The 24,766-nt window shown below is 37.2% G+C and overlaps 1 protein-coding gene across 8 annotated transcripts in view; it reads left to right on the forward strand.

The window, feature by feature from the left end:
* msi2a (musashi RNA-binding protein 2a) overlaps positions 1-24,766 on the forward strand; it is a 219,068-nt gene that overhangs the window by 52,392 nt on the left and 141,910 nt on the right. For all 8 annotated transcript variants that reach the window (XM_055207921.2, XM_055207927.2, XM_055207920.2 and 5 more), the window contains exon 6: positions 11,737-11,829. In XM_055207921.2, the coding sequence (XP_055063896.1) occupies positions 11,737-11,829 (93 nt within the window). The remainder of the gene's footprint in view (positions 1-11,736; positions 11,830-24,766) is intronic.

Below are 24,766 nucleotides of genomic sequence, written 5' to 3' on the forward strand. Positions count from 1 at the left end.
AAGCATCTTGATTATCAGTTTGGAAATCATAATTGTAAGCCAATGTGCAATAAAGTGATTTTTGGTGTTATGAAATGTTCTTGCTGCGCAGCTTCATATTTTTAAAGAAAGAAAACTTTTATAAAAGAAACTTTATAGCTGTAACGCAACAACTTGGGACCAAATGATGTGTCAGGTGCACAACTGATCCTTTAACCTTTTTTTTGTGATGGGAAATTTCATTATAACAACAGTACACCAAATGTACGTATAATATAAAATAATATTTACTACATGACTTCAAAGTTTCGATCACCGTGAATCAGGTAGGCTATGTGTTGATGGATGAGTGTAAGCATACATCTTGGCGTGTTTTTTTAAGGTAATGTAAGTTCAGAGGTAAAAGATCTTGAGTGATTTTCCCTGTCAGTCATGCATTTGACTTCCGGCATCTCTGCCTCTCTCATTACTTAGCACTAATGGTGTTGTAATTGGTAATTAAGATTAAATTTATGTGCAGGAAAGCTCTGATTGGTTCAGTTTATTAAAGGACAGCTAAGAGTAAACAGAATAACCTACAGGAAAATTGCAGTGATTATGCATAGACAGAACTAAAGATTGTGATTTTGTTGTTATACTGTATAGAAAAGGTAAATGCCTATAGCATTAATTAGAGCTGTCACGATTATGAAATTAGTTAATTGTCTAATAAATTGTGACGATTATTACGATTAATTGCCTGTTTTATGGCTTTGACGGTTATGACGATTAATTGTCTGTTTTTTGCTTTGACATTTAATTCTCATACATTTTTTGTTTGTTCATGCAATAATTTTTGCACATTGTTGTGATTATTTAAATTAAATCTTTTGCAAGGTTTATCTGGCAGTAAATATGAATACACATAACACACATTTAAAAGTAATCTGATACTGTTTTGTTTATACATGCGCTTGCAGCTCCCCCTTGTGTTTTTTAAAGAGATGTGCAATCATTGCGGTGATTGAAAATCATTGCGTTGAGGTCAAACAATCGCGATGAGATGATTATTTAATCATTGTAACAGCCCTAGCATTAATGTGGAGAGGTTAGATGATGTGATCTCTTGATTTTACATTTCATTTTAATGAATCTTAAAGCAGCTTTTTCTTGTCTTTTCTTAAATACAGCAGGAAGAGACTTTATTTAAACTTATTTCTGTCTAGGTTAAACAATTGAGATATAGATGAGATAATAGGCATTTCACATTTCCAATGAATATTTATTTAGCAAGACGCTGGGGCAATGGTTAGACAGTTAGGCTTGTAACCCGAGAGTTGCTGGCTCAATTCTCATGGCCGGCAGGTTGCGACTGAGGTGCCCTTGAGCAAGGCACCTGTCCCCTATTGCTCCCCGAGCACTGCAAGGATAGCTGCCCCTTGCTCTGGGTGTGTGTGTTTTCGTGACTCACAACTATGGGACATCTTTCTCTTAATCTGAAAGAGTGAATTTTGTGAATGTTTTTGTGTACACCTATTCTGTTCATTTATAAAAACAATTTGGATAAAATAGTTGAAGTAACACGCCAGGGCACATAGGCATGTTTTATAAAAAAAATCAAATGGAGGAAGTGTCTTTTGGCTCCAGTACACTGACACCGCTATTAACTGTTGGCTGAACGAAAGTGTGAGATGCCTCGGCTGTTTTAAAGGTTCCCGTGAGTTTACCGATCTGGTGTCTGGGGCAGGTGGACGTCTCACCCTGTAATCACCAATGGGAAAGTAAGCGCTGCCGTGGATGGCTGATGGCTACGGCCACAGTCTAATCACTGCTCTTTTAAACCGAACAGAAGGCTGGAAAGTACTCTGATTGAGAGCTGTGATGAAGAAAGGCTCACAGGAAAGAGGTCTCGACTTGGACGGATCCCTTTGGCTCAAGTGGCCTTGTTTAAGGGATGAAGCCAAAGTCAGACAACTGTAATCAACTGTCCACAAATACTGTCATTCACTAAATCAGAGGCCATGGAGGATAAGAGTGTGTGTGAGTCTCTTGTTCTTGCAGGAATTAAGAGTTTGTGTTTGTAATCGAGTGGCTTTCCAGAATGTGTTGTTCTTCTGAATGCTCTCGCTCCTCTTCAGAGATGCATGAGGTCATGATTCAGTTCCATTTTGTTGAGCAGCTCTCACTTGCTGACGGGCATCTGGCGGCGTGACCATTTCTAAAGTGACCTGTTCTCAGAAAAGACTTCAGCTGCGTTTATATCGCCGTGCCAAATTGCTCTCGATGCGTAACATGTCCAATGGATTGTAACTACATGATTCCAGCAATAGACTTGTCTGTCCATACTGAGCGCATAAAGGGGGTGCCGCGACGCAATCAATTACAAAACACAGCCAATCAGAACAGTTCTTTGACCAATTCTTTGAATTAGATATCTTTGTAGGCGGAGATGTCAACCATGACGTCGTAGAAATAGAAACAGTTTCTAAAATATAATCCAAACTCGCACGCATCACGTTGAGAATTTTGTCTTGGACTGTTTGATTAACATTAATAAAACAGACTTAATTGAGGTTACTGTCTCTTTAAGATAAGCACGGACTGGTTTCTACCTAATCTATACATAAACTTAAGACATAAACAAATGTTTTTATTAGAAAAAGAATTCTGTGGAGACCATTTTGTTTGTATGTGCCCTTATCAGGAATTTGCTTGTTTTTTGAAATGCGTCTCTCTGTGTATGCACTTTTGAGTGCACTTAAACGGAGGGCAAATTGCAAACGGCGCAGCATAAACAGTCGCTTCACAAAAAACGTTAACGTTGTTTTTCAGTGCTCTATTTACCAAATATATTTTAATCGACTACAGTATGAGACATAGCAGCGCAACTCTCTCTAAGCTTTACACATCAAGAGTTCTGATATTTGATGGACATGGGGTTGATCACCTCTAAATTGGAACTGGACCGCTCCCGGTTTCTGTGCGTACAGAAAACTGCTCACTTTACCACCTTTATGCGTTTAAATTGTTTAAAATCACTTGAATGTTAACATTTGCAAACCTTTGAAACACGTGCAACACGTTCCCTATTTTAATTTGCGTATTAATCCGCAAATTGCATGCCAGTCCGTACAGATCAACTGCAATCCATCACAGCACTACTTTTAATGCATGTCGCAGTATCACATCACATGTAGTTAGGACACATGGTTAACCGTTTTGACCCGACCGAGTAGGTGTTGTGTCATTTTGTCTGTGTGGCTGATAATAGCGTCTAAACAGACTGTGGAACTGAAAAAAAATAATACCTTTTAAGTTGAGACTTTTTAGTGACTTTTAGTTGTTCGTTTCTTCTCCTTCATAGTTATTTTCTTGAAAAACAACAAAATTTCCCATCAATAACTAATTTTCGACCAAAAACTAAATTACTACATTTGTAGGGAAGTATGCAGAAAGGTTCTTCCTACTGAAGTTTTATGAATTGTATTGTATGGGCAAACATTTTGACCTTTTTCATTTTTAACTTTGTTTGACCAAAGCTGTTTTTTAAGCACTTTGTTTGGAATGATAGCCACCATGATTGTTCTCTTACCGTAGAAATGATTATTTTTTCAATTTGAGCTCCATCCTCATATTAGATGATATTTACAGATTGGCTTATTCCTGCGACATGTATTGACTTAATAGACTAAATACGTTTTTTTTGTCATGTAATGTCAATGTACGTATGTTAAGAAAGCAAGAAAAATGAGATCCGTTTAAAACAATGCTATACTTTTGCTAATGTTGCGTATCACCTAAGGTATCACCTAACATCATCTTTTGGCTCCGATCATGTGCCAAGTAGATACGATTTTATTCCCTTATGTTCAATTCGGTTCTATTCAGACTTCAAAGAGTGAACGTGTCCTTGAGAGAAGACCTGTGACCCCATAACAGATCTCATATTCTCAAACACGCTCCCTGCTGCAGAGATAGACGAAGAGAGGCAGACCTTGTCCTTCTAGGAAACTCTCTAACTGTGATCTCTCTCTCATGCTGTTGGCATCTCTTTTAGTGTTACTGCTGTAAAGCGGCAGCAGGTGTGTGCGCGGATCGGTGGGAAACTTACGCGTCTCCTCAGTTTTTCAGGTTCTTCCCTGGAGCCCTTTGTTTGTGTTCGTGTCTTTTTGAGCTGAGCTGGGAATACATCTTCATAACTCAGATCTCATTTAAATAAGTGACAGAAGCAGATTCTGCACAAATAATGAAAGAAAATCTCATAATACTGCAAACCTCATTCTGTACGTCCCAGAGAGAAAAACAGTTCTGCTGTTCGGCATGGAAAGGTCCTGTTGTGATCATGTGGTCATGAAGTTGAAATGGTTAGCATGACTTTATAAGCCTCTGCTGGTAGAGACTGTAACTGTAATTTTAATTCATTTTTACTAGCACTGTTGAGTGCTTGATTCTGATTTGCAGACATTCAGTGGAGCCAATGTGTTGTGATTTAAGAAGTTTAGTTTTGTTGAATACTTAAAGGGGACATTTCACAAGACTTGTTAAGATTTCAAATAAATCTTTGATGTCCTCAGAGTACATATGTTCTAGGGGTGTCACGATTCTCCAAATCCTCGATTCGATTAAATTTTTTTTAATTCTAAGGTCACAATTTGATTAGATTCTCGATTTTTACTTTTTTTAAAGCACAAAAAATGCTATGTCATTTTTAGACTAGACTTTTATGGAATATAATATCTGACCATGAACCCGGAGATGCCCTGCCATGTTAGTTGTGCTGCCAGTGGAAAAATATGCGGGAGGTGCTTGCTGTTTTTTTGTTTCCCATGTAAAGAGCAGCTCTTGTGGTGTCTCCTGTTGATTTAAAATCAAAATCGTGACACCCTTAATAAGTAATATTAAGATAATTTATTACAACATGTTAAAATTGACACTTTTTAGGTGTGAGCAAAAATGTGCAATTTTTGGATGTGTCCTTTTAAATGCTAATGAGTTGATCTCTGCACTAAAAGGCAGTGCCGTGGTTGGATAGTGCAGATTAAGGGGCAGTATTATCCTCTTCTGACATCACAAGAGGAACCAAATTTCAATTACCTATTTTTGCACAACTTGCAGAGAATGGTTTCCCAAAACTAAGTTACTGGGTTGATCTTTTTTACATTCTCTAGGTTGATAGAAGCACTGTGGACCCAATTATAGCACTTAAACATGGAAAAAGTCAGATTTTCATGATATGTCCCTTTTAAATTTTTAGAAGTATTTCAGCATTTTAAAAGTAATAAATACTTATTTTTAGTTGCTTTTAATGCCAAATGCTCCCACAAAAATCACAATCTTGTCTCGTTACCGCCCGCAACATTACGTTTAGTCCCGCTCTCACCCACAAAATGTGGGTTTAAAGGATTAGTCCATTTAAAAAAAAAAATCCAAATAATTTACTCACCATCACGTCATCCAAAATGTTGATGTCTTTCTTTGTTAAGTCGAGAAGAAATTATGTTTTTTAAGGAAAACATTTCAGGATTTTTCTCATTTTAATAAACTTTAATGGACCCCAAAACTTCACAGTTTTAATGCAGTTAAAAATTGCAGTTTCAAAGGATTCTAAATGATCTCTGAGGCATGAGGGTCTTATCTAGCGAAACAATTATGCACTTTTAAACCACAATTTCTCGTCTTCCTTGGCTGCCAGCACGACCTCACATAATTGCGTAATGACGTGGGAAGGTCACGTGTTACATATATGAAACGCACATTTGTGGACCATTTTAAACAATAAACTGACACAAAAATATTAAAGGGACACAAGGCAAGTCTGAGTATTATTTCTCTACTAGCTCCCCCTAGTGTCTGGGAGTAAATGCGTTCTATATCTGAGACTATACGAGACTGAAGGACACCGGGTCGGATACAGCGAACTTGCAAGTGGGGTATTCTTCCTACAGACGGTAGGGGCGGGCGAGAGAGTCTTCATTCGTCATGTAATGAGTCATTTAACCATATAGCGACTTACGAAGATGATTTATTAACATAAAAATGCTGCCTTGTGTCCCTTTAATTGGTATCATTCGACATTCCATTCGGACAACAACGTCGGATCGGTCCTCTTTCTCCACACTTGTAAACACTGGGGCGTAGTTTCGATACATCATCCGTGACCTCTTAACGTGATGCGGTATTATGTGAGGTCGCGCTGGCGAGTCTTAGGACTGGAGGAAGAAGAAGTGGTTTAAAAGTGCATATTTTTTATTTTTCTTGCGAAAAATGACAATCGTTTCGCTAGATAAGACCCTTATGCCTAGTTTGGGATCGTTTAGAGCCCCTTGAAACTGCAATTTCAAACTGCATCAAAACTGTCAAGTGTTGGGGTCCATTAAAGTCCATTAAAATGAGAAAAATCCGGGAATGTTTTTCTCAAAAAACATAATTTCTTCTCGACTGAACAAAGAAAGACATCAACATTTTGGATGACATGGTGGTGAGTAAATTATCTGGATTTGTTTTAAGAAAATGGACTAATCCTTTATCATTGGCCTTACGGTAAACAATGTAAATTGTTTTATCTAATGTATTTTATATTTAGATATCCCTCAATTCATTGTATGACCCTGCAACCCACACACATAAGTGTCTGCCGCCTGCACCCACCCGCACCCATTAAATCCTGTCCCATGCCAAGCTCTGTCGCTCCTCAATTCTGCAGTCACATGAACCAATATGGCAGACATGTGCTCATATCTCTGTGTGTTTTTTATGCATTTTCTCTTCCTATTATTACTACACACACAAAATATGCAAGCTTACTTTACTCCTTTCAACAGAGCTGTCTTTCTCTTTTTCTACGAACGGTGTGTTTTTTCCACATTGGATTGAGGCAGTCATGTCGGGTTGTCACCATGGAGAAAGCAGGAGAGAAAGTAATTGCGTTGTTGCAGTGCTTGTAGAAATCCCATCAGCCCTGTGGGCAAGCCTGTCACACAGCATAAAGAGTCGGCTAAAAACTTAAGCGTCTGTGGACAGAGCAGCAACAACGTCGGGCAGGGAAACGCCTCTCGCGGAGAGCCGAGGTGTCACGGACACAGATGAAACGACCGCTGGTAGGCCAGGAACATGGCCTGCTGCTGTTTCCATCAGCCAGATCTTTGCTGATAAAAACAGGGTGCCGGTGAACATCCAGGCAGAATGAGGGGGTTGGACACGACCTTGATAACCCCAGAAAACCTGTTGGCTTGCAAGGTGGATGCGCTTTCATTTTGGGCTCTGATTGGCAGGATTTGCATCCTAAGTGAGCGCCACATATACTGTCTGCAATGCAAATAGACCAGACAGATAGATCAGGCTCTGTATTTCACTCTCCTGTGAGTAAATTTCACTGTTGATTGGTGTGTTGTCTGGTGGGCGTGGTTATTGCATATTCAGAGGACAACGATTTATGATTTTCTATGTTTGTCTTTATATATTCCTGTTTTTCTGTGTTCTTACACGCATATCATTTTGATACCCAAGTGTACACGATTACTATTTTTCTAGCAAAACAATTTGAACTCATGACATGATTAATCATACAGAAAAAGAGAATCGTATTGAGCTGTGGTGTGAATGGCATCTTGGATTTATTTATCTGTCTTCACATAGCTTTATTAGAATGGTTAAAGCATTAGTAGCCTTATTAATACACACATACATATTTATGCAAGGTGCAAAAACAATACAATTTCTATTTGTTTCTGATGGTTTGCTTTGCTCCGTGCACGCTGTAGTAATCTTTCTTATTTACTTGGCTTGGAAATTAATTGAGGTCTTAATGCACCCCCTCCTTCCTCTCCGTGTCTCTTAATTGTGTTTTCAGTGGAAAAGGAAGATTTTTTGGCTGCGTTATTGTTTTTAAGTGCAAGCGGAGGTGAAAGCGTCTTGGACGTGTGTCAGAGCAGAAGTAAACATGTCAGGGGTTCAATGGAGTGGAAGACCGCGCTAATGGTGCTGTGTGTGTTTGGTGTAAGGGAAAGTGATTTGTAACAGGATTATTAGCAGCGAACTCTTGGGGAAGTACATCTGTTTTGACTGGAATCATTACTGCACTTCCTTTAAAGCTTTCATTAAGAGTTTGTTTGGAGAGGAAGTAGATCTTCAAAGCAAAACGTGTCAAGCTGAGGTCAGACGCAATGACCTCAACATGACCGTGATGTTACTCATTCTGCGCAATTATGAGAGAGGATACAAAACACATACGCAGGAGTGTCTGCTGCTATAGGATTGTGTGCCAACCCAAATAAATGGCATAAAAACATGAACTAAATAATGCATTTAAGCAGTGTCACTTGAGCAATAACAGGAGTATATATATAAACCTTGATCTTTATCATAAAGTTTTTCATTATGTACAGTCGTAACATAAAATGATGTCTGGGGAGATTTATTTGAAAAATATTTGCTTTCAATGCCCCTTAGGTAAAGTTATACAATCAAAATATGAGATGTATGGTACAAAATGGACAAAACACTAAACTTTTAAGGTATTTATTAGACAAAATTATATGGCAAAAAAAACTGGGTTATTTTCATCCCAGCGTTCGGTCAAAAAGGAGGAACCCAACCTGTTGGGTTGTATAAATATAAATAAATATAAACTTTTTTTTTTAAACTTTATTGTTTTTCTTAAAGTTTTTCTCTTGTATAATCGTAACAAAAAATGATGTCTGGGGAGATTTATTTGTACAGTATTTGCTTTTAATGCCCCTTAGGTAAGGTTATACTAGGGACGCACGATATATCGGCAGACATATCGTTATCGGCCGATAACTGGTTATTTTTAATATTATCGGTTATCGGTCTGATAGCAAAATTAGGCCAATAAATGAAAGCCGATAAATGATGGATTATTTTGGTTTGTTGAACCACTTCACTTGCTCATTGCTGGCCATGTGGAGTTTTGATTGGTGCTTTCTGTGACATCGCACGAAGATGACACATGTTGCGGGCTTAAGAAGAGTATGCTAGTCTAGCGCAAAGACAAGATGTCCGCGGTCTGCGAGTTTTTCATTGTGAAAATAATATGAATATTTATCGGCCTAGATATCGGTTATCGGCCCCCAAATTTAAAGAGTTATCGGTATCGGCCAAAATTTCCATATCGGTGCATCCCTAGGTTATACCATCAAAATATGAGATGTATGATACAAAATGGACAAAACACTAAACTTTTAATGTATTTATTGGACAAAATTATATTGCAAAAAATACCGGGTTATTTTCATCCCAGTGTTGGGTCAAAAAGAAGGAACCCAACCTGTTGGGTTGTATAAATATAAATAAACCTTGATCTTTAATCTTCATGAGTTGTTCATAAAGTTTTTCATTATGTACAGTCGTAACAAAAAATGATCTGGGGGGAGATTTATTGTACAGTATTTGCTTTTAATGCCCCTTAGGTAAGGTTATACTAGGGACGCACGATATATCGTCCAACATATCGTTATCGGCCGATAACTGCTTATTTTTAATATTATCGGTTATCGGTCTGATAGCAAAATTAGGCCGATAAATGAAAGCCGATAAATGATGGATTATTTTGGTTTGTTGAACCACTTCACTTGCTCATTGCTGGCCATGTGGAGTTTTGATTGGTGCTTTCTGTGACATAGCACGAAGATGACACGTGTTGCGGGCTTAAGAAGAGTATGCTAGTCTAGCGCAAAGACAAGATGTCTGCGGTCTGCGAGTTTTTCATTGTGAAAATAATATGAATATTTATCGGCCTATAATAGATATCGGTTATCGGCAGTGATGGGAGTAACGCGTTCACAAGCTGTGTTCCAATTCAAGGGCTGCACCTTTCAAGGCGCTCAGAAGTTCGCGAAGAGAACTGAAATGAGACGGTCTAACCTTCGGAGGACCCATAATTTGCCTCATTTGCTGCACGCGCATCGTGCCTGTCAGCAGGACACAGCGGAGACGTTTCTAACTTATTAAAATAAATATGAAATCAGAAAAATTATAATTTTTTTTAGAAAATATGACATGTTGACACAATTGTCTCCAAATTTTTAAAGAGACACTACACAATTTTAACACATCATATATTTTTGTAAACATGCAGAATATTTGTCTAAATGGTCTAAATGATATACATAAATAAACTAAGTTTAGATTTTAAGATAATTTCTAACAAAAATATTCAAAGGTTGAATCTAAAGCAAAATAGGCTCCTACAGTATGTGATATATTAAGAGTCTTACGTGTAAAATAGCCCATCCATATCATTTTACTGTTTGACTGTTCAGAACTGTTCATATTTACATTTAAAAAGCAGACATAAAAGTAACTTAAAAGTTACTTTTCTAAGTAACTAATTACTTTTGATATACAGTAACTGGTAGAGTAATTCAGTTACTTTTAAAAGAAGCAACTAGTAACTGTAACTAATTACTAATTTTCAGTAACTTGCCCAACACTGGTTATCGGCCCCCAAATTTAAAGAGTTACCGGTTATCGGTATCAGCCAAAATTTCCATATCGGTGCATCCCTAGGTTATACCATCAAAATATGAGATGTATGATACAAAATGGACAAAACACTAAACTTTTAATGTATTTATTGGACAAAATTATATTGCAAAAAATACTGGGTTATTTTCATCCCAGTGTTGGGTCAAAAAGAAGGAACCCAACCTGTTGGGTTGTTTAAATATAAATAAACCTTGATCTTTAATCTTCATTAGTTGTTCATAAAGTTTTTCATTATGTACAGTCGTAACAAAAAATGATCTGGGGGGAGATTTACTGTACAATATTTGCTTTTAATGCCTCCTTAGGTAAGGTTATACCATCGAAATATGAGATCAGATGTATGGTACAAAATGGACAAAACATTAAACCTTTAAGGTATTTATTAGACAAAATTATATGGCAAAAAACTTACTGAGCAACATGCCGTAAAAGCGTGACATAAGAAACATGCTGTAAAGTGCGGCAAGTAGAAACCGTAGCTAAACATAAGCAATAGATGAGATCTGTCCGAAGGTACTTTTTCATGTTTATCATACTTAAGTTACGGTTTACTTCACACATTTACTCAACATTTTTATGGCTAACAAATGTGTTATTTGCAGCTTTATTGATTAAAGGAGTGATAGGGATGGTATTGGATCGGGATCGGTATTGACCCATACTCAAGTTTGTGGTATCAGACATGAAAAAGTCGTATTGGCCCAGCCCTAATAAATAACCCGGCATTATTTAGAGTGTTGTGTATGAGGGAATCTGAGTTTAATTTGAATATGCAAAAAATGCACAGAGAAACAAAAAGCTCACAGGGAATAAGGAATACTTTGACTACAATTTTATCTGTTATTAAAATTAGTTGATTCTCTAATATTATGTAGTCCTTGTCCTGAGGTGTCTCCTTAAAATACTTTTTAAATCCAAGTATACTCCAAACACACCAATGCAGCACGCATACAACATTTTTAATGCATCTTAAATTACTCCCACAGTCCCATAACATGCAGGTTTGCCAAATTGTCCTTGCCCTTGTGTGGATTAAATTATATGGATTAGCTTATTCGTAGATTGACCAGTTCTAACCATGAATGTGACCCTGAATACTTGGAGTTAAGAAAGAAATAAACAATAATGCATCTTTGATAAAATATTTGAGCTGTTCAAAGCTCGACATCACTTTTGTTCATTACTTTACAGATTTTTTTAATCTTACAAAGGTCTTTGATAAAGTCTAATGATTTTTGGTTTGCTCATGTTTGTCTCTCTTTTGTTTACCAGATGGTCACAAGAACAAAGAAGATATTTGTGGGTGGATTATCGGCGAGCACAGTTGTTGAAGATGTGAAACAGTATTTTGAACAGTTCGGAAAGGTAAGACCTAAACATCTTCCTAAGGCTGCCGTGCCAGTACGAGCATTTTATGATTACACAGACACACACAGACACACATAGGCCCACGTCTCCTCCGGATGTGTTCGTTTCAGTGCAGTGTTGGAAGCGAGGATGCAGGTGTCTGAAGATTGCAAAAAAGCAACAGTTTCCTGTATCAACAATGCAGCGGTTTTCAGTGATGTTGAAATCCGCAGACTTTACAATGTAGATTGTATTTTTATCCAACCATTTAGCACCATGTACAGTGGATGACATAAATAACACGTTTGCTGAGACCAGGTATATTGAGAATGGATTGAGTGTCATTTAAGGCCGGGTTGAATTGGTTTTGCCTTTAGTGTCTGACATTTACACATTGCTACTACAAAACGTACTGTTATAACCAACAACACAGCCAAAGCGTTTCTCTTAAAGGTACCTTTATTATTAAAGCCACAATATGTAAGATGTTTGTAATAAAATATCCAAAAACCACTTGCAGTTTGATACATGTACTGCTTTTGTACACTTGCATTATCCCAAATTTCCCAAGGATTTGTAAATCCACTATTTAAAAAAAAAAACATGGGATAAACTCTTATGTTAAATATAAACTGGAGATGTATAAAATATTGTATTGTTGCACTATATTAGTGTTTTTAAGAAAAATAAACATGCTTACAACATGAGAAATTAGTGATTAGCCAACAGGCTAATATGCAAAACAGATATTATGTACAATGCGCCATTCTCTTCTATTTTTAAAGGATTAGTCAATTTTCTTAAAAAAACATCCAGATAGTTTACTCACCACCATGTCATCTAAAATGTTGATGTCTTTCTTTGTTCAGTCGAGAAGAAATTATGTTTTTTTTGAGGAAAACATTCCAGGATTTTTTCATTTTAATGGACTTTAATGGACCCCAACACTTAACAGTTTTAATGCAGTTTAAAATTGCAGTTTTAAAGGAGTCTAAACGATCTCAAACAAGGCATAAGGGTCTTATCTAGCGAAATGATTGTCATTTTTGACAAGAAAAATAAAAAATGTGTACTTTTAAACCACAACTTCTCGTCTGTAACGCGTAATGACGTGGAAAGGTCACGTGTTACATATATGAAACGCACATTTGCGGACCATTTTAAACAATAAACTGACACAAAGACATTAATTAGAATCGGTTGACATACAACAACGTCGGAACGGTCCTCTTTCTCCACACTTGTAAACACTGGGGCGTAGTTTCGCATACGTCATCCGTGACCTTTTGATGTGATGACATATTACGTGAGGTTCCGCTGGTGCGTCACAGGACCGGAGATAGATGAGAAGTTGTGGTTTTAGTGCATATTTTTAATTTTTCTTGCCAAAAATGTTTCGCTAGATAAGACCCTTATGCCTAGTTTGGGATTGTTTAGAGTCCTTTGAAGCTATGTTGAAACTGCAATTTTAAACTGCATTAATACTATAACGTGTTGGGGTCCATTAAAGTCCATTAAAATGAGAAAAATCCTGGAAGGCTTTCCTCAAAAATCATAATTTCTTCTCGACTGAACAAAGAAAGACATCAACATTTTGGATGACATGGTGGTGAGTAAATTATCAGGATTTTTTTTTTAAGAAAATGGACTAATCCTTTAACAATCCATGTTTTCTGAGGTTCTTTTGTTCTGTGAAAATTTGTTAAACTATGTATTTTCTATGTTTTGATGGCTGAATGACCAATAAGTTTAAAGTGCACGCTGTGGACGTCTATCCTTCAAGGCCTCGGTTTGAAATCAACATGGCCGCCGCGTACTAAATAAGGCGTATTGTTATTGTGTAATTGTGTAAAACCGACCTCTATTGGTGAATTTGACTCTTAACAGTATGTATTTTATAAAGTGCTATATAAAGGCGGAGTTAAGCATTTAATAGTGATATTGATGCCACAATTATCAGTGTTGAACATTCAGCCCTACTTCTGTTATTACCTAATATATATAACAGGTTATAACCTTCATTATATACGAAAAGGGAGAGTAAATCTTCACCACGCCAGTCGCAATCATGGAGACTGAGCAGGACTTGATTGACTTGATTATATGAGATGAAGCTTGTTTAGCTCCTCACCTCTGTTCTTTTTAGTGTCTCGTAGAAGATTTTAAGAGCACAAACAAATCAGCTTGATTGAGCGTGTCATCTGAAATCAGAGCCTCTCTCTCTTCTGTTTTAGCACTCGTTGTCTGTCTCTCTCTTTCTCTCTCTAAGGCCGCATGTCTGTTTGTCAGGTGGATTTGTATGTTTATTAAATAAACTGCCCGTCTGCAGCACCCTGCCATTATCTCCATGTGTCTGTGGAGCACCAAGACTCCTGCAGACAGGAAGCCAATCCCTTAGACTCATCTGCCGAGAGAGAGAGACAGACAGACGTGAAGAGAGAGATAGAGAGAGAGAGACGGCGGTCAGGCCATTCAAATGTCTGGATTGGACATGTTTGGAATGTCTTAGTGAGTCGAAATGTCATCAATTGTGTGTTTGCGCGTTTGAGTCTGTGCGCGTGTGAGAGCGCCAAGCTCTTGTTAAAGATGAATGTGGTTTATGTGCTTTTATATGTCTGGGTGTGTTGTGTTTGTTCCTAAATTTGTGTGAATGTGTGTTTCGGTAGTTGTGGCGGTTGGTTAAGAACTGAGAAAAGGAAACGGGTGTGATTTTTACAAAGACCATTTTCACACATCTCTCGCACAGAAACAGACACACACTTGTATATGTGGTTTATGGCGACCATAGATAGACATAATGACCATTATACTGTACAAAATGTATATACTGTCACCTTCCCCTAACCCAGTGGTTCTCAAACTGAGGGCCGTTAGATGGTGCGGGGGGCCCAGCTATACAACATTTAAAAAAACATTAATTTATAGTAAATTATGTGTAATTAAACCTCAGAAAAATTCCAGTGTGAAAAGTGCTAAACAAATATTTTGTTAATTCAAGTTTGAGATTTATTTTATGTAATGAATTTTCTCTGGGTGGGCCTCGAAGGGATGCAACTGCTCTCACAAAAAACTTTTGCAATTTTTTAATTTATAAAAAGTGACCATTTTGTGTTTTTAAGCCATTTGGGACACAATGTTTATGTTACGAGGACACTATGTTTATGTTGTTATACAAATTTGTTATATCACAGTTTTAGGGGGGACACACCAAACGCAAATTCAACGTTTTGAGTGAGTAGATTACATACATTGTCAATGCAAAGACGTCAATAGATGGGAACTCATGCGGGGGATGCGAATGATGCAAATTGGTTGGTGTGATTGCTAGGGGTGGGAGAAAAAAATTGATTCACGAAACTACTATTGCGATTTAAAAGAAAAAAAATTGATTGGTTTACCTCATAATCTATATATATTTAATTATTTTACTTTTCCAAAGAGGTGGTGGGTAGACGTTACTGCTTTAAATCCAACAAAGGGCGAAACCTATTTGTTATTGTCTGTAATAGATAATAGCAAAATGTGACCTCACATTGCTAAGAGAATCAAAACGTTTTGGACATTTTGCGTGTTAGCACGTTGTGTCTCTCCCGATGAGTTTGTTGTGCGTTCCCGTTAAATGCATTAAAGGTCTTTACGGAGGACCTGGAACCCATACGATTCTGGGTCTATTTTTGAAATGGTAAGTCGGGTCTGGGTCCGTCTCAATTTAATTACAGCCCTAGCGATTGCTGCGAAAATTTCCATGACACAAAGTTAAATCCTGCGAGTATTCTCTAGAGCGAGGAACGCAATGCTTTGTGTTTGTTGTGTACGTAGCATAAGACTTTTGTCACAGCAGCGTGACTGTAGGCTAGTAAGGCGGTCTCGATTCAAAGGATGCTTAAAATGCAGCCTTAGAATGCGTCCATCTTCCTCCAGATCTTTTACAGCCTAGGCTATCCCAAGATTTTTTGCGCACCTGTAACAGCTGAATATTTTAAAATAAATATTTAAATCCTTCGTAAAATAAAAGTTTACAATTTATGAAAAATTGTCATTGTATTTTAGTATTATAAAATGTTTTTTATTAACATGTTATTCTGTGTATGTTGCGTTTTACTTGTATATTTCTGATTGATTTTCTGGTGGTTATAGTCAAATCTATATCAACGTGTCATATTATTTTAAAAACTAAAATCTGTATTTTTTCTGGTTACATATATAGACGGTTTCAGCAGTTACAACATAAACGTGGCTTTCGTGGTCATCACGTAATTTTCGGTAAACTCTGCGAAAAAAAAATAACAACAAAGTCCTTTTGAAGTAGTTTATTTATATAAAAAGCAAAATAAACTACATGTAGATTACATAGGAACCCAAAACATTTGTTATTTTCGACGAGGTATTGGTTTAAGAGTTCGGTTTCAGCAACTAGTCAGACCATTAAACAAACAGAAACCTGAAGTAAAGTTCGGACCAGATGCTTATCGCATCACCGCACGTGCGCCCGATGAAACGTTCTATATTTACTTACACATTTATTTGGTTTCATAATCAGAACTGTTTCTTCTGTGTCCCGGTGACAGCCGTGGTGGCGCATATAGCAGGTGACAACTGTGCAGCCTCTGTAGGCTAGACAGTCTCATTTCGGTTCTCTTCATGGACTTCAGAGGCTGTGACCTTCAAAGAACGAGTCCTCACCTCTGAAGGACATGACCTTCGAAGGATCCAGCCTTTGAATTGAGACACAACTATACATACCCGCCCTAAAGTGTTGTTTTTTACTATATTGCAAACCTTTGGTGCCTTACACACAAACATTAACAACAAAATGTGCAGCAGTGCACAATATCGACTTCTATCCATCACAGTCTTGTTTCTGTTATATAAACTGTACCCTATATTCTAGCTCAGTTCTTTTGGTATGTGCTCTTTGGTTTGGTTTCCTTGGCTTAATGTGATGGGGAGAAATTGAGAGTCAGAACAGAGATAAGGGGAAAAAATTGAGTATAGACTGATGTTCTTCACTCAGGTGTGTGCTTAGACAAGAAACAGAACACATAGAAGTGTGTACTAGAGAGTTCACTCAAGTGCAGCTCTGAACATCACACAGAGACACAGCTGGCCTCCGCTGACAGCGACTCCCTCCAGAGACGAGAGAGAGAGAGAGAGAGAGAGAGAGAGAGAGAGAGAGCAGCCACCTCAGGGTGCGTGTGTTCTTCCTCTCAAAGGAAAGAGAAACGTTTTTTGGAAGGATAAAAGATGCCAGGGTCAGACACAGGAAATGTGTTTTGTAATATCATGGCAGATGTTTCATGTATACGGATTTTGTAAATAGCAGGCCAGTAAAAAAGAAAATACAGCAGACGGCTGTCTGTGTGCCGTTTTAGTTCTTTTAGTGACATGAATGCTTAATAACTTAAGCCAACTGGATATAATGACCATTAGCAGATGTTCACCGCTACAAAAATGACTTAGAAACTCAGTCGTGTTTCACCTTTTAAAGATTTATGTGTCTCGTCTAGTTCTATAAAGTAAATAAACAAAAGTCAATGAGGTCATTATAATAGCGTTGTTTGTGAAGTTTGCTTATGTTATTGTGTCAGAGCTCTGCTAGATTCTGGGACCTGAAAGGTTTGATTTAGAAGCCTTAAGGGCCATTCACATTATAACGATAACTACAACGTTAACTATATAGCAATATTAGCGTCCACATCACCGGATGATAACGATAAATTGATGCTAATTCGCTCACGCGTGCAGCACTTGCACAAATCACTTCTTAATGGCATTATCTAACATTGCATATTTCTTGCAACTGCAAAAACTTTTGCAGTTGGTTACATGATGTCACTGAATATGTAAATATGCTGTTGTTGTTGCATTTACACAGTCGGTAACTCTTAACAATGAATTTAGTAGTTTGTATAATCTAATATCTTACCTTTTGGCGTAGTCAATGTGGTAGGGAATTTTTTTTTAAATGTTCAACTCTCACCCCCTAAATGTTCATATCAAATATATCAATAAAAACACACTGTGCAAAATTTGGAATTGTTCCTACAATATCTAGAGGTTGCTCATTGCCTTACATATTTTTGCAATAACTGTACCATTTTAAAACGCACAACACACATAAAACTTGCTTCTTGGAGGGTAACTTTGTTCCAGTTATTTCAGTCTCTTCTGATCCGAGTAACCATATAGCGGACTTGCTTCGTGTTGCTTCAGCCGTTGACTCAGTGTATATTGTCTATTGTGCTTCATTCACATTGAAGCTTTTTTGCTTTGAAAGATATATCACAACTAAAACAGGATTTTTAATTGCATGGAGCATGGTCAAATAACTCCATTGCTATAAGTCCAGTATATAAACAATTATTCATGCTAGCACAAAGTATCACATATTATAAAACGGCTCGTTCTGGTTCTTCATTCTGATTGGTTGAAATGCGCTCTAAGCCGTGATAAAATACCCCGGTAACCCCATGGTTCAGACCGCTTTACAGAAGTATCACTGCGCCAATGTTGCTACATACTGATTTATAAAAAAAATAAACACCAGTCTTTAATCATTTTTTAATTTTTCTACATTTGCACAATTATAGCGATTTCCAGATAAATGTCAATAAATATTGTTAAGTCATTTCGTCAATAAAGAGAAAACGTTCTCTGAGTTGTTTTTGTCTTAAATGGATATTTCCGCTATTATCCACTAGATGGCAATCTTACCCACTGACGCATTCACTCAACACAACAGCGTTGTGGTGGATTTAGCGTGACATGTAAGTTTTGATTGCTCTGAATCTGATCTCTTACAAAAGTTCTTCACAAAAATGGAATTATCTCCGCTTTTAGCGTAAAATTTGAGAGGTGATAACTGATAAGAGAACAAATTAAAGTAGGATGAAACTTTTTTTTGTTGTTGTTTGAAAGCGGATGATTTGTTCTTTCATTTGATATTTGATGTTTATTTAAAGAAGAGAATTTTTCTGTAAGGCATTAAACTAAAACTGGGTGTCAACTTAAAAAAAAAATGCTTACGGGGAAAGAGTTATGCTTCCAGCATATTTGATCATCACTTCAACAGTTGCACGATATAAATGTTAATGTTTAAATTAAATTAGATGAATGTTGATTTATAAAATAAACACCACAGTCTGAAATCATATTTTCATTGTATCTTTGCTGCGTCTGTGTTGGTTGTAAACTGCGCTCTGTTGCAGCCACACTTGATTTTGAGGAACTACTTTGTTTGGCGGAAGACTAATATTTGTACTACCGGTAATATAATTACAACTTATTTGTGTTTTATTTGATGAAATCCTGCTATGTATATGAAGTAACCGTTTTATAAAAGCAATAAGTCCCGTGAAGCAGTGGGGTTACAGTGCATTTTATAACAGCTAAGGGGGTGCCTAACAACGCCCCTTAGCTGTTATAAAATGCACGGGTAACCCACTGCTTTTTGGGGCTTATTGCTTTAATACGCCAATGTGTTAAACTTCAAAGGTCTTGAGCAACCTCTAAATATTAATTAATATTGAAAAAAAATTGAAATTTTTTAAATTTATTTATTCAAACATATTGGTGCGGTGAGAGCATGAACTTTAAAAAGTTGAAAAATAAGGACCACCCTAGTGTGCACTTAAAGTTCAAATTGATTTGATTGGCTGTCAACGGTTTATCGTTCATCATGTGGAGAAAAAAAAACAGATCCCAACAATATTGTTTCGTTATAGTTGTGATGTGAACTGCGATATTCTCTTTAATGTTATAGTTATAATGTGAATGGCCCTTTAGTCACAAGCACACATTTTCATAACTTTACATTGCGTGACTTTTCTGTGTGTGTGTGGTACATTTGCCTACAAATTCAACAAGCTTGTGTGTCTCTTAGTTTTTTATTTTCATTATTATGTGCTTTTTATGTTCAGTTTTATGTTACTGATCAGTCTGTCATGTGTTTCCAGGGAATTACAATACTAATAAAATGTGTACCTTGCACGCAAGTAAGTCGCTTTGAATAAGTGTCTGCCAGATGCATAAATTTAAACGTGTTGTAAATGGCCACGGTTTACAGTTTTTGGATTGAAATGCTGCTATTTTAACACAATTTATAGGATTTTTGTTGCTTTCTCGCCAATAAAACCCATCTGATTACTTGCATTATTCTTAATATTTGTACACCAGTGCTTTAGAGATTTAGGAACAGTAGACTGTAGGGTTTTATTGATGGGCTATAGCGAAATTGTTTCATCTGTGCCTGCAGGCAGAAGAAAAATCATAGTGGAAAGGAACTGGTAAGGCATTAGCCAAAGGAAGGTGAAAAGCAAAGAAAGACAGTAAAAGCTTGTTAATTATTTCATATTTCCGCTGAAAACATGTTGAGCATGCAGGAACTGCTCCAGAGAGTCGGTTATCTTGTTGAAACATTGATGAAGACAGTAGATGTGCTCCAAAACTTGGTTATCTGCCTACAGAAGCAGCTGTCTCCTATTGCGGCATCATTACTGGAATGTGAACTCATAAGGAGTGAATGATTTGGAGCTTTGTCGTACGATTAATACAACTGGCTCAATAAAGGGTGACGCGAGGCAGACAACGCAATGCTCTGCTAGGCGTAATTTTGGGTAAAATAGCCATTTTAATCTGCTTTTAGTGTTATGGTAAAGATTTCTCTCTTCCACAATCTTTGGATTTATTTTTGGCTCGTAGCAGTGCTCTGTGGGATTGGTTTCCAAATGAGGTATCTTAGTAGGCAGCATAATGAAGATGCTTGTGTTTTGAAACAGACCTAAGTGGTTTTAAATGCCTTAAAATGTTCCCTCTGTAGGCAGCTCACAAAGGTTTTGGGTCAGAATAGCTATAAATATCTCAGTGGGCTTTCATGGCTTTCAGAGGCTCCAGTAAAGGGACTGGCTTTGATTGGATAACATTTCAGCTGTTGCACCCAGGGGTAGACGGGCTGACTTAAATCTCCTTGCTGTTTGAGTGAGATTTCTGGACATACTTGAGATAGTTCGCCCCTTTCAGATCTTTGACATTTTAAGGAGGGCCCCAGATCTCTTGGATTCCTAAAGCTGCAGAAGTCAGCCCTGTTCATACAGGTATTTGGGTGATATTTGTTTATTTCTGAAAAAAAAAAAGTTTATGAACTCAGTACTGATCCTTAAATGGGCCACAGCAGGAATCACACACAATAAACGGCCGCAGCTCTTTGGCCCAAATGTTTTTAGAGGATTTGACAGGTTGATCATCACAGTCTTTAAAATTCAGCTTGTGACTGACAGCTGCTCTCCAATCCAAAGAGCAATGAAATTCAGGTGTCATATTTTCCCCAGCTTCTGATGGTCTTTTGAAGACAAGTGATTCATATTTTGTGTTTTAGTTATATTATGAAATGCAATATTCTTTCTCTACACTGCTCAGTTTTGATGATCTGCCTTTTGTTCAGTCTGGTGTAATGAATTCTTTTAATCCACCTTAAAGGGACACTCCAATTTTTTTTTTGAAAATATGCTCATTTTCCAGCTCCCCTAGAGTTAAACATTTGATTTTTACCGTTTTGGAATCCATTCAGCTGATCTCCGGGTCTGGCGCTACCACATTTAGCATAGCTTAGCACAATCCATTGAATCAGATTAGACCATTAGCATTGCGCTAAAAAATAACCAAAGAGTTTAGATTTTTTCCTATTTAAAACTTGACTCTTCTGTAGTTACATCGTTTACTAAGACCGACAGAAAATTAAAAGTTATAATCAAGGTCTTTGCTGCTGTAACACATGGCTGCAGGAGGCGCAATAATATTATGCACTGCCCGAAAATAGTCCCCTGCCATTGAAAGTTACAGAGGGGACTATTTTCACCTTTAGCGTAATGTCAGCGCTATTTTTTTAGTGCGATGCTAATGGTCTAATCAGATTCAATGGATTATGCTAAGCTATGCTAAAAGTGGTAGCGCCAGACCCGGAGATCAGCTGAATAGTTTCCAAAAAGGTACAAATCAAATGTTTAAGGGAGCTGGAAAATGAGCATATTTTCAAAAAAAGTGGATTGTCCTATTATGCAAAATCCACTTTTACTAGGTGTTTGAACATAATGTGTGTTGGCAGTGTGTGAACACAACCACCCTACGATGAACAAAATCCACATGCTCCTTGTTTTTTAATTCTCATTTAACCAAAGCAGTCTTATTAGACATGCCGTTTTGATTTTCTTAGCAATGTGAGGTCACATTGATAAAGCCCCGCCTACTTACAGCCCTGCATTACAGTTTCCGCTCTCAGCAAGTTGTACGTTGTCCACAAATAGTGAGATATTATTGTCTATAGATCTATTTTAACTGAAAGCGCTCACTGTCTTCCTTGTATGGGAATGAGGAGCTGTAGCTCACTTACATTTAAAGGTACAGACATTAAAGGTACAGTGTGTAATTTTTAGAAGGATTTCTTGACAGAAATGCAAAATAATATACAAAACTATATTATCAGGGGTGTATAAAGATCTTTTTATAATGAAGTTATGTTTTTATTACCTTAGAATGAGACGTTTTTATCTACATATACATAGGGTCTCCTTACGTGGAAGTCGCCATTTTGTGCCGCCATGTTTCTACAAAAGCTCTTAATGGACAAACTTTTTTTACTTACTTGTCTCCAACGATAACATGTTTTTCCGGTGGCGGCTACTGTAGCTTCTCTATTCGTTTTAGAAGCGAGGGGTGAGCAGTGGACTGAGCCGTTGGTTGCAATTCGCAACCTCACCACTAGATGCTACTAAAATGTACACACTGCACCTTTTAAACGGCATGTTTTTGCTCGCACCCAAATAGGGGCATTTTGGACATAATATAATAAATTATCTTTTGAGCTGAAACTTCACAGATGCATTCTGGGCACACATTGACATTTGTATTATACCTTATAAAAAGGCCAATAATAATCAGCCTATACAGTAACTGATGATGTTAATAGAGATTGTATTATTAAACCAAGAACATTCCTTTAACCCGTTAGCCGTGTCCTATCAAAGTTACCATTTTGCAAAGCTTTGCAAGTTAGTTATGTTCTTTATAGTGTCATCTAAAGACTGGCTGTCTGAACTTCTGAAATCTAATTGGGCTCCGTGTGAGTTTCTCAGACTGTGTGTGCGCATGTGTGTGAGTGCTGACTGTGCAGAAAAGTCGTTTCTACCTTTATGGTTTGATCGGTCACGTACGTCGGTACATAAACTCACAGCATCTCCCGAGACGACTTCTACCCACCGGCTGTCCTTTTAAAAGACAGAGAGTTATGTCCTTGTTTCTCCTCTGTGTGTGTATCAGGGGAAGGAGTGTTACGCTAGAAGTGGATGAATTAACATCTTGCTCCAGATTAGAAGGATTTTTGTTTAAAGCCTCTTATTTCACACACTTCAACAAACACCCTTGTATGTTTGCTTGCGTGTCTTTGTAGGGTAATCGCTTTTTGGTAAATATTTTAAGTAAACAAAGCTTTTCCCTGTAATGTATGAATACATTACGTAGACATAAATGATGTTTTAGGGCAGTGGTTCTCAAACTTTTTTTAGCATGCGGCCCCCTTTGTGTACGGTGCATTCCTTCGCGGCCCCCCCAAAGAAAATTTATGACAAAAACAGTTCGTAAACTTCACATTTTAATTAAAAAACAAAACATTAAATTATACAAAGTAGTGCTGCCTTATTTTTTTAGGTTTAATTTCACAGAATTCATGATAAATTAATGTATTTTATAAAAATGTCATAAAACTGGGGCCCCCCTGGCACCATCTCGCGGCCCCCCCGGGGGGCCCCGTACCCCAGTTTGAGAACCACTGTTTTAGGGAATGGTGGACATTTGTTACACCATAATTAATATATGCTGTATTTAAAAATTATATTTCAAATACATTTTAAAGTATTGCAGTAGTAATATCTCAGTGGTCACGCACCATGGAGTGACCAGTGACCATTAAGCTAAAAATGACAACAATGTCACTATAAATGTACCGTAAAAGTACCATAAATGTTTTATGTGAGGAACAAACTAAAATTCAAATCATAATTCACTGATACTACTCTGTTTAACACAGCAGAAATAATGCGTTTTAAATGACACGTGGGTTAGTAAAGAGTGACAGAATTGTTTGTTCTGATCTGTTTCTTGAATATGTCTTTAGTGTTGATCAGTTTTAAATTTAAGCATTTAAATGAAACAGATGTTTGAAAACGGCTCTTTAGTTTAATTGATTGAATAAATATAATTTTTTTCTGTCAGTCTCTTCCAGAAAAAAATTGCAGATTTAATGTTAATGCTGGTGAAATCCACTGCCTAGGGGAGACATTTTAGATAGTTTCAAAATGTCTATGGCCCTGTGACTCTGAAAAAGGTTTTAATTATATTGAATTTTGTGGGTGAGGTTTCATTTCTCTGTCTGAGATGACCTCTGATCCTCTAATGCAGCTCTGCTGAAGGCAATCACAGAAATGAATTCATAACTCTCTCTACTCAACCCGTACAACCACTCAGATTTATTATCATCTATACTTTTGTTTTCTATTTGTAAAATTTTATATATATTTTCTCCCCAGATGTTTGCAAGCAACAGTAGACCTTTATAGTCACAACATCTATTTCCAAAATTGAATAAATTTATATTTTCAGTGTTTCTTTGGCTAAATGATCGAAACTCTGGCCCTGATGGCCTTGTATTCATTTGCTTCCAATTAAATTTTGGGATCTACCCGCATTCACTTTTTCTCTGTGTTGTGTTCCTCTTTTTAGTTGACGATATCATCACTCTCCGCATTAATATTTTGTGTTTGCCGCAAGTACTCATTACTGACCTTTCATTGCCTTGAGCAGATCCCCACACATTATTATTACGCACATCCTAACAGAATAATGTGTCTGTAAGTGAAGCCACTTTTCAGTGAGTGTTTCTTTCGGTGGCTTTTCACTTCACCAAGAT

The sequence above is a fragment of the Misgurnus anguillicaudatus genome, chromosome 12 (assembly GCF_027580225.2).
Source record: "Misgurnus anguillicaudatus chromosome 12, ASM2758022v2, whole genome shotgun sequence".
Taxonomy (NCBI): domain Eukaryota; kingdom Metazoa; phylum Chordata; class Actinopteri; order Cypriniformes; family Cobitidae; genus Misgurnus; species Misgurnus anguillicaudatus.